This window comes from Otolemur garnettii, unplaced genomic scaffold (genome assembly GCF_000181295.1).
Source record: "Otolemur garnettii isolate 467f Iridium unplaced genomic scaffold, OtoGar3 scaffold00074, whole genome shotgun sequence".
NCBI classification, from domain to species: domain Eukaryota; kingdom Metazoa; phylum Chordata; class Mammalia; order Primates; family Galagidae; genus Otolemur; species Otolemur garnettii.
In genome coordinates, this window is record NW_003852469.1 from 2549854 (window position 1) to 2561007 (window position 11154).

The 11154-nt window shown below is 49.2% G+C and overlaps 1 protein-coding gene across 1 annotated transcript; it reads right to left on the reverse strand.

Annotated features, from left to right (window-relative positions):
• Window positions 1–1113: 1113 nt before the first annotated feature.
• PNOC (prepronociceptin) lies at window positions 1114–10655 on the reverse strand. Its single transcript, XM_012807714.1, has 2 exons — window positions 10530–10655; window positions 1114–1524 (listed from the first exon to the last, which is right to left on the reverse strand). Exons 1-2 carry the CDS (start codon window positions 10653–10655, stop codon window positions 1114–1116), a joined length of 537 nt encoding a protein of 178 aa, XP_012663168.1.
• Between the last annotated feature and the right edge of the window lie 499 nt (window positions 10656–11154).

Here is an 11154-nt window from a genome sequence, read left to right on the forward strand (position 1 = left end):
CTCTGGTGTATGTGGCTGGTGCCTTAGCCACTTGTGCTACAGGTGCCAAGCCAGGGTGGGATTTTTAAAAAATTTTCAGAAAATTCCACTATGCTAGTCCCCAGTGCTACTCCAGGGTATGCATGGGTTGGTGGGCTAAGGAAAGTTGAATCTCGAATGACCAGGGAATAAATTAGAGTATCTGATGTGCATTATCTGATACTTATTATTAATAAGTGTGCTTGACTAATTGTGCTGGGGGAGAGGAAGAGAGCAGAAGACAGGGAGAATGAGGAAGAAAGGCGAGAGGAGTAAAGGCAAGCAAAACGGCACCTCGGAAAGAAGTGAAAATCGAGGCGGGAAGATAGATTCCTTTAGTCTAAAAGCTGCTGGGTCACTTGGGCCCAGTTCTCCAAGTCCTGCTCAGTGACGATGCCATTGGCTACAAGGAATCAGTGCTTCTCCAGCAACGTGGCGGGAGGGACAAACGGCTTGTGGAAGGAGAAGAAGCAGAAAGCAGAACTCCTGGGTCTAAGGGGAACTTGGCTGGGGGGAATGGAAAAGTTTAATGGTTTCCAGAGGGTCCACACAGCAGCCGGAAGGGAAGATTGGTGAGTCATCTTGGGAGACAAAACACCAACATCATAGCCACAGTAATCGGACTCTTAGAGAACGGCTGAGAGTAGGTCCAGTGATTGGTTTTTAGAGATATAGTCTCTGAGAGAGGGGAGCTGAATGGTTGCTATAGCAACCAGATAGGAGGATTGGTCCACTTAGCTGTCCCCATGGTAACTAAGCTCCTGGAGAGTGATGGAGGAATTAGTTATCCTAAGGTACTACTATTATCCCCATGGTAACTGGTCTCCAAATGGGAGTGGTCAGTCTCAAGGAGCAACCATAGGAAGATCTAGAGAAAGGGTGGGCAGGAGGAAGGCAGGGGCATATCCCTTGCAGGCCTCCTGGAAACTGGATGTCTGGAGGTGGTGTGTATGTGTGTTCAGGGCTAACATGCTCCCAGGCCCGGAGTGAGGCTGAGGTGGCTGGGGTGTGAGGTCTCTTCTTGCCCCCAGCTAACCAGAGCCCAACTCACTCAGGGGTGGCGGTGGCCGGTGCAGCTGGGAGGGCCCCCTCCGGCTACACATTACCATTCTGCTGCAGGGTGCGCCGGCGCTGGCTGGACTGCAAGCTCAGGACCAGGTACTGCCTCATGAACTCACTGAACCGCTTCTGGTTGGCCAACTTCCGGGCCGACTTCCGTGCCCCGGTGAAGCCCCCAAACCTCTTCTGCAGCTGCTTCTGCTGGGTCTCCATCTCACCAGCTTCCTCCGGGCCAGGCCTGGTTTCATCCTCTGCTGGGAACAGGCTCCCAACGCGGGGCATCCGTTTCAGATGCTGCATCTCGGGGGCTCCGGGCTGGTAGAGCACAGCTGCTGTGTGATCGGGGTCGCCGGGGCTGAGCTGCCGGGAGCCCCTGGCCGTGACCTTGGCGCACAGAGTCCAGAGCGGGCTAGGGGAGACCTTCTCTTCACACTCGAGGAGGCACACCTGTAGAGACACAGGTTCGAGGAGAGAAAAGGACCAAGGAGCTCTGTTAGTCCCTGCCCGGGGGGGACACGAATCCCTCTGCCGATGGTGTCCACCCCAATGCCCAGGCTTCTGAGGCATCTATTTAGCAAGTCCTGGGCAGCAGTTTTACATCTAGCTTTTTTGGTTCATAAAATTTCAGAGTCAGAAAGAAATAGAATCATTTGACCCAGCTCCATCATTTTATAAACAAAGAAACCAGGGCTTAGACGGGCGAGGTTAACTTACCCCAGGTGACCCAGCAAGTTAACGCAGAATAAAGCATCCCTAATTGTATGCTGTTAGACCCTCAGTCGGGACTTTGAGGTCGAGCACAGTTCATTGGCCGCCTCCCCCAAAGAAGAGTTTTATTTTGTTCTCTCATCAGGCTTTTGGAAGGTCAGATGGGTTAAAGAAATTGGGGATGTGAAAGTATGCAGTCAAATCTGCTGTTTATTTTAAGGTCATGTATAAAGATCAATCCTGGTGTCATTAGTTTTTCATCCTGCGTACAGCAGTCCTCACCACCCATGTGGCCTTTAGAGCAAACAAATGTCCAGACCCTCTGGGAGTGGGGCAGGTTGGATGGGCAGGGCTAAACCTGCTCTCAGCTCCGGGCGAGGAAGAGAACCTCTCATAGGATGTGAGCCCTGCAGACCCACCCAGCCGCCCCCTGGAAACTGCTCCTGCTCTGTCTCTGCAGCTACCAGCCTGGCCTCCACCTCCTCCAGAAGCCTCTGTCTCCAACTTTTCTTCCAATTTGCTGTTTTGGCTTCACCCCTGATGCTCAGCACCTTCCTGGTCATAGTAGTATGAAAACCCCACAGGACCCACCCCTTCGACCTCGCTGCCTTGAGGCAGCAGCAGCCAGAGCCCTTCCTCACACTCTGGAGCTCCTGCCCGGCTTACGGGGCACCTCCGGGGCAAGGCTGCCAGCTGCCCGTGCCATACGCACCTCCCCTTTTCTTTACTCTCAGAAAACACTGTTTTCTTCCTGAAGGCAACACATGTTTCCCAACTTCTCTTGTGGCCACAGGTGGCCAAAGGCATAAAAAGGGGTGTGTTCAGGTGAGGCCTCCTGCAAAGGAGGGGCTGACTTGGCTGGGAGGAACACCCTTTGTCCTTCCTCCTCTCCTTCCTCCCGGTTCCTGCATAGAATGTGGACCATTTAGCTGGTGCTCTGCTGCCTGTCTAGAAGACATGTGGTGACCTCAAGGATGGAAGTCACATGCTGGAAGCCACACACTGGTGGGACAAAAAGGAGAAGACCGCACCTGCCGTAGCAGCCTGGACTGTCCATTCCTCATGCCCTCTGATTCAGCCACTGTCACTTTAGGTTGCTCTTACTAGCAGGTGGATTCAATTCTTTTTTCTTTTTTTTGAGACAGAGTCTCACTTTGTCGCCCCCTAGTAGAGTACTATGGTGTCATAGCTCATAGCACTCACACTCCTGGGCTCAAGAGATTCTCTTGCCTCAGCTTCCCGAGTAGCTGGGACTACAGGTGCCACAATGCCTGGCTATTTTTTAGAGACCGGTCTCGCTCTATCTCAGACTGGTCTTGAACTTGTGAGCTCAGGCAATCCACCTCAGCCTCCCAGAGTGCTAGGATTACAGGCCTGAGCCACCAGGCCCGGCCCAGATTCAATTCTTTTTTTTTTTTTTTTTTGAGACAGAGTCTCATTATGTTGCCCTCGGTAGAGTGCTGTGGTATCACAGCTCACAGCAATCTCAAATTTTGGGGCTTAAGCGATTCTCTTGCCTCAGTCTCCCAGTAGCTGGGACTATAGGTGCCCACCACAACACCTGGCTATTTTTTGTTGTTGTTGTGACTGTTGTTTAGCAGGCTTTGGCTGGGTTCGAACCTACCGGCCCCAGTACATGTGGCTGGCTCCCTAATCATTGAGCTATAGGTGCTGAGCCCCAGTTTCAAGTCTTTTTTTTTTTTTTTTTTTGAGACAGGGCCTCAAGCTGTCACCCTGGGCAGAGTGCCATGGCATCACAGCTCATAGCAACCTCCAACTCCTGGGGCTCATGCAATTCTCCTGCCTCCGCCTCCCAGCCTGTAGCTGGGACTATAGGAGCCCGCCACAATGCCTGGCTATTTTTTTTTGGTTGTAGTTGTCATTGTTTGGCGGGCTTGGGCTGGATTCGAACCTGCCAGCTTAGATGTATGTGGCTGGTGCCTTAACTGCTTGAGCCACAGGCGCCAAGCCCCCAGATTCAATTCTTATCTGATATACAGTCCCTGCTCTTTGGCCAGACCTCTCAGCCTCTGTCTCAGTCTCTGAGTGGCACCTATCCCCCACTTGACTTAGGTTTAAAGCCCTGGGTGTATCCCCACCATCCTTCTTGTACCCCCCATTGTGTGGGTCTGCCCCCTCGTTCCCACCCCCTCTGCCACTGCCTAAGCACCTCTTAGGGTGCAGTGGTGCCGGAACTGATCTCCCTGTCTCTGATTGAAATCCATGTGGCCCCTGGCAGAATACAGTTCCTGAGGGGCAGCCCTAATCATGCCGTGACCTTGTCCACAGCCCTGTGACATTTTCTCTTGTCCGTAGACTAGCTCCACACTCCGGAGCAGAGCATTCAGATCCCACTACCACCTGGTCCAGCCCACCTTGTAAGTCTTATTTCTAATTCCTCCTTGTGCCTCAGCTCTCAGAAGCTCTTCCCAGCTCTGTACCTTCCCTCACCTGTCCCTCTGATGCAGTGGCCTCCTTCTGTCCCTCCTTTGGGAACGCAGGCAAGCTCCAGGGATATCTCTCTGATACCTCCTTCCAGTTCCCTGGCAAGGACTGCTGTCTCCTGCCTCTGCGTTCCCACAGACTTTTGTGTGGCTCTTGTGGAAATTTTAATGCTTAATATAATTAAATCGCAATATCTTCTAAGGCAGAATATGACAAGTTAGGGACCATATCTTACTCATGCAAGAATCTTATCCTTCCAGCAAATAGTAGGCTTTCCACAGAGGCTTGTTGAACTGTAATGGGTTAATCAGGAAGTCACCTTATATTTACTAAGAGTGAAAAAGGAAGGAACTGAAAAGAGATGAGAAAAAAAAACCGAAAATAAAACCTACCCAAAAAATAAGCCCTAGCAGGATTTCTCTGCATTCGTTAAATATAAGCCCTACCCTGATAATAAGACCTAGTGATGGGCGTGGCTATGCAGATATGCTGCATGCACCACGCCATGCATTTTGGTGCAGAATGGTAAGGAAGACTGGAATACCTTTTATCTGCCACAGCTCCTTTCTCTGAGCCATTCGCACTTGCGCAGGTGCGCTTGTGGTAACCACCGTCTCAGGCATCCTATTGTGCATGTGCGACCGGCTAGGGGAAAGGAGTTCACACATCACCAGTGCCAGCCCCACCAAGGTCGGCTCCCCCGTCAGGTTCCAGAAGAAGATGACTTAACTGTATTTGAATAAATATAGATTGTTGTATTATACTTAATAAAAATAAGACATCCCCTGAAAATAAGTCCTAGTGTGTCTTCTCGAGAAAAAATAAATATAAGACACTGTCTTATTTTCGAGGAAACATGATAGTTGCCTCCTGGGCTGGAACTCCCCAGGCCTTAGGATACACTGCTGCCACCTTTGTGGTCCTGATCACTTGTCTGCCCCTTTAGAACATGATTCTTCACCTTTGGGGGGGGGGTCCCATCTGTTTTGAGAAGTGAAGGAAAGCTATGAGTCCACCCTTTCACCCTATAAGCACACACGTCAAATTTGCATCATGTTAGAGGGTCTGTAGCTCTTCTGAGGCCCATCCAGGGACCAGCCTACCCGGGGTGGACTCTAGGCTGAGACTCTTCACTGGGCTGTGAGCTGTCCTGTAAGAAGAGACCGTCCACCTTCCAGGCATCTGATACTTGGATACAGAGTGAGGCTCAAAGAAGGGTGAGGATGTGAAAGGGAGTGAGCCGGCTGGAAAAAAGAGGGTATCTGCAGCTGATGCCCCCCACCCCGTCCACCCTGGGAGAACACCCCAATCCTTCCTGAGCATCAGGGAAGCATTTTATAGAATGCTAGTGCTAGGTGGGACCTCAGGCCACACCTGGTCTGGTGGGCCCCCCAACCTGGGCGAGAGTCCAGATCATCGGCAGGGCTTTTAAAACACAGAATTCCGAGGCTCAATTAAATCTCTAAAGAACAGAACCAGGGACTAAAACTCATTTTTACAAAGAAATTAAAAACTTGATTTTACAAAGGTGAGGTAATTCTGGTATCGGCCCCAGTTTGCAAATCACAGACGCCCTTCAATCTTGTGTTATGATGAGGTTCAGTCATGTGCCCCAAACAACACTATGAGATAAAAATATAACCCCAAGGGAGAACTCAGAACTGTCTCGGGGCCCAATACGGGACACCTCCTCCTCAGTTCCCTCTGTGTGCTTGCAACACGAATTGGTGGCAGTTAATCCAAGCATAAGGATTCTGGGAGACCAAGAAGTGGGATTCAGCGGGAATAGTGCTCATTTCCCCCTGGCCTGAGAGGAGAGAGAGTCCGTGTATAGCAGGATGCACCTGAACTCTGGCAAGGAAGGTTTCCAAGGAGCAGCTCACATAAGCCCTGTCATAGGTGGTGACATTGGCCTCAACTTCTGCTAAAGTCTCGGTTTGTTTGTTTATTTATTTATTTTTTATTGTTTGGGATTCATCGAGGGTATAAAGAATTAGATTATACTGATTGCATTTGTTAGATATTGCCCTGGGTAGAGTGCTGTTGCATCACAGCTCACATCAACCTCTAACTCCTGGGCTTAAGTGATTCTCTTGCCTCAGCCTCCTGAGTAGCTGGGACTACAGGGCCCTGTCACAAAACCCAGCTATTTTTTTTTTGGTTGTAGTTGTCATTGCTTGGCAGGCCCGGGCTGGGTTCGAACCTGCCAGCTCTGGTGTATGTGGCTGGTGCCCTTGCCCCTTGAGCTACAGGTGCTGAGGCAACTTATTTATTTTTTTTTTTTAAGAGACAGGGTCTCTCGCTCTCCTGGCCAGGCCAGAGTTCAATGTGGGATCGTAGTTCACTGGAGCCTCAAAGTTCTGGGCTCAAGGTATCCTTCTACCTATTCCCAAGTAGCTGGGACTATAGGTATGAGCCACCATACCTGGCTGATTATATATATATTTTTAAGAGGTGGGGTCTTGCTATGTTGTCCAGGCTGGTCTGGAAGTCCTGGCCTCAAGCAATCCTTCTGCCTCAGGCTCCTGTGATTTTTCTGAGGGTGCCTTTTTCATTTAGCTTTTACTCATTGATGTTTAACAGACTGACCCTCGCTGCTGACAGAATGCACACGTGGTCACTGCACTCTCCGTAGAGAGATATAGATGCAGTGTCACTGGTTATGAAAAAGCCATAAGCTGCTTCCACAGAACAGGGAAGTCACAGACTTTGGGAGTGGACTATAAAAATGGCCATTGGAATTTGTTAGAATGGAAATGGAAATTCTGACCCACCAAGTCAAGGGTGGGGGACTCAAAAATTTGCATTTTTAGTCAGCTCCCCAGGTGATTCTGAGGCTGGACCTGCTTTGGAACTGGCTCTGAGGAATAAGAAGCCATCATGGGGAGTCACTTGGGGTGACTTGTGTCTGTACTTAGCCTGTTCCTGAAATACTTGGAAGGAGCCAGATGGAATCAATTTGCACTCTCCTCTTTCAGATCATAATCCTATTGAGTTATTTTATAGCAGTGGGTCTCAACTGGGGGTGATTTTGCCCCCCAGGGGACACTTGGCTGTGTCTGGAGATACCGAACTGGGCTGTTTGTGTGTGTGTTAATGGCACCTAGAGGCCAGGGATGGAACTGCCTACAGCACACAGGACTTTACCACCCCCTAACGCTACTCTATAAAACCAACACGAATTAAAGGAATAGTGGATGGCACGGAGAAAACACTGAGCAGTGTAGAATTTTGCAGATGCGATGAGCATTTGGACACATTTGGTCCAATCCTTGCCACGTATAGCCCCCAAATGCTTGTTGAATTGTGCTGCTCCTTCAGTTTACAGAAACAGGAGGAAGAGTTGTTAAAACTAGAGGCGATTAGATCTTCCTGAGCCCCTGGGTTTCTAAGCCCAGATGGTAATTAGATTTTGTGTCAATCAGAGAAAATGAGATTCTGTGATCAAACCAGATGCCACAGTCTGTACCCAGACTCGACGCACTGCTAGGTAATTTGGATACTAACAAAATCATCCCAACTCCTGATTTAGGAGAAGGTTTGGGGCAAATAGAAGGAATCCAAATTCACAACAGCATTTGTAGCACCAGATGGGCATATGGGGCTTAGTGCCTAACCCTCTGGACTGGGGGATGCACCGGCCTCTTTCCAGAGATGGGTTAATGGCTTATTAAGTGAGCTGGACACATCTTGGCAGTCCACGCTGATGACACTGCTATATTAAGCCAGAGTGTACGGGAGCATCTGGAGTCTCACACTGGTGCCAAGTTGGTCTCTAAGCTGGGCTTGTGGGGACGGTGAGCAAAAGGCTATTTGGATGTCTGGGCTCAAAGATTAGGGTACAAGGGGCACAACAGCACATGAGCCCACTGGAGATGGTCACGTTTCTGCCACCTCAGGGAGTCACACTACTTCTGGCCAAGAGACATTTGGGAGATGTTTGCTTTAGGAAGTATTGCTAGAATATCTGAGGGCTCAGAGAAAAGCTCGATGGCTGAGTAAGAGGGGCCGACAAACTTTGAACGGGTTGTCTGGAGACGCTCTCTGTGACCGGGGAGTTATTAGTCGTGGGAAAACAGGCTTAAAATCACCAAGCTGGAGAGGGAATAGCTCGGTGCTGGGGTCTGCTGGGCTATGTTTGCAACCCCGTGACCTGGAGCTGGGGAGTCCTTGGTGCTGTAGCCCAACACGAATACTCAGTTCTGCGTCTGTACATTTGCCTCAAGGAACTGCAGTAATTTAGGTTGTTTTGAAAGGTTGAGGAGTTTTGAAATGTGGGCATCTTTTGAAAGTTTATTTGACCATAAAAATAACTGAGCTTAAAAAAAAATAACTGAGCTATATATATAAGAGGGAATATATATATATATAGGAGGGAAGAACTTTTTATTTTATTTTATTTTTGAGACAGAGCCTCAAGCTGTCACCCTGGGTAAAGTGCCGTGGCATCACAGCTCACAGCAACCTCCAACTCCTGGGCTCAAGCGAGTCTCCTGCCTCAGCCTCCAAAGTAGCTCCAACCACAGGCGCCCGCCAGAATGCCTGGTTATTTTTTGGTTGCAGCTGTCATTGTTGTTTGGTGGGCCTGGGTTGGATTCAAACCCGCCACCCTAGGTGTATGTGGCTGGCGCCTTAGCCGCTTGAGCCACAGGCGCCCAGCCGGAAGAACTTTTTAGACTGAGATTAAGGTAGCTGAGAAAGCAGTTTATGAATAAAAAGTTTAACACTAGATTTACACCTTAAGTTGGGAAGTTAAAATATAGGAGAGCTGGGTGTGGTGGCTCACACCTATGATCCTAGCACTCTAAGAGGCCCAGGCATGAGACTCCCTTGAGGCCAGGAGTTCAAGTTCAGCCTGGCCAACCTAGTGAGACCCCATCTCTACAAAAATTTTTAAAAAATCAGATGAATGTGGTGGTGCCTGTGCCTATAGTCCCAGCTACTTTGGGAGACAGAAGGATTGCTTGAGCCCAGGAGTTCAAAGCTGCAGCGAGCTATGGTCTCACCACTGCACTCCAGCCTGGGCAGCAGAGTGAGTCCCTGTCTCTAAAGCAATGAATATAATACAATACAATGCAATGTGATACAATACAATAAAGTACAGTAAAATAAAATGAGAGAGTTTGGTACTGGGATGTTCGTTGTGGAATTATCTGTCAGATGAAAAATGGGGGGTAAAGTACAAGTTCAACAGGAGGGACATTATTACCCAAATTACAGTTGTCCTTGGGTATCTGTAGGGGGAGGGGTCACTTCTTAGCATCTCCAGGACACCAAAGTCTGCAGATGCTCAAGTTCCCGATATAAAATACTATACGACCTACACGTCTCCTCCTGTGTAGTTTAAATCACCTCTAGATTACTTATAAAACCTGACACTATGTAAACGCTGTGTAAATAGTTATTATACTGTATTTTCCTAATTTGTAATCTTTTTGTTTTTAATTGTTTTTATTTTCCAATTTTTTGTTGTTGTTTTTTTGAGACAGAGTCTTACTATGTTGCCCTCAGTAGAGTGCCATAGTGTCATAGCTCACAGCAACCTCAAACTCTTGGACATAAGTGATTCGCTTGCCTCTGCCTTCCAAGTAGCTGGGACTACAGGCGCCCGCCACAACGCCTGGCTGTTTTGTTGCAGTTGTTGTTGTTTAGCAGGCCCAGGCTGGGTTTGAACCCTCCAGCCCCAGTGTATGTGGCTGGCGCCCTAACCACTGAGTTGTGAGCACCGAGCCTGAATATATATATATATTTTTTTGCAGTTTTTGGCTGGGGCCAGGTTTGAACCCATCACCTCTGGTGTTTGGGGCCAGTGCCCTCCTCCTTGAGCTACAGGCACCACCCCGAGCCTGAATATTTTTGATCACTGGTTGACTACGTGGATATGGAGCTTGTGGATACAGAGAGCTGACTGCTCACTACAGTTCATAGAAAGAAATAACATCACGTTTATAACATGGGACAATTATCCTGGTATAATACAACAAGTGGAAAAAAAGCATGAGATTAAAGATGATTCTAATTTTTTCTTTTTTTTTATACTTTTCTGAATTTGCCAAATTCTCTAAAATAAGCATGCTTTCTTTTAATTCTGGAATAACAGGGCCATACCCACAGGGCTTTATTTGAAGGAGTTAAGGTGGAAAGATCACGGGATTCACAGTCAGAGGAGGCAACTCAAGTCTGAATCTGTCTCCACCCAGCCGCGTGACGTGGGACAAGTCCTGTGACCTCTGGGAGACGCCTCAGTTTCTCCCTCAGAGCCTGCTGTGGATGGCGACCCATCCCACCTCCGGACCTACCTCCAAGTTGAAGGTGTCCAGGGCTGGGCGGAGCTTCTCCCGGCAGGTCAGACAGTCCCTCTGACAGCTGCTGAAGATGCTGGGGAAGAGGCTGAGCAGCAGCAGGCCACAGGGCAGGATTTTCATGATGCTAAAACACACACACGAGGGGGTATAGCGGTCAGCACACTCTAGGGTGAGGTTGGGGTCTGTTCAGGGCAGGGGACCCTAAAGACACGTCTCTGTGGACACAACACCAGGGGCCTGAGAGTCACATCTCAGGAGGGTGTGGATTGGCAAGAGCACAGGTGAAGGGTCCTATCACCCAGGCCCGGGCTGGTGTCTGGGTTTCCACGGAGAGCACCCCTGTGATTCCTGCCAACCAGCCGACCTCAACACTTCATGAGCACTTCTGGGAGCAGCTGTGGGGTGATGGAGGCTGCTTTCCTGGGAGCTAAAGCTTCTCTCTGCTGCTGACCTGCACGTGCCCTTCAGTCAAACTCTCTGATCCTCAGTTTTCATAACCGTGAAAGGGGAACAAACACATTTCCTGCCTTGCCACAGGGCCATGGTGAAGATGAAATGAACTCTATTAAGGGGAGTTATGCAAAGTCTGTGCAAGAATAAGATGAATAAAATGAGGTTA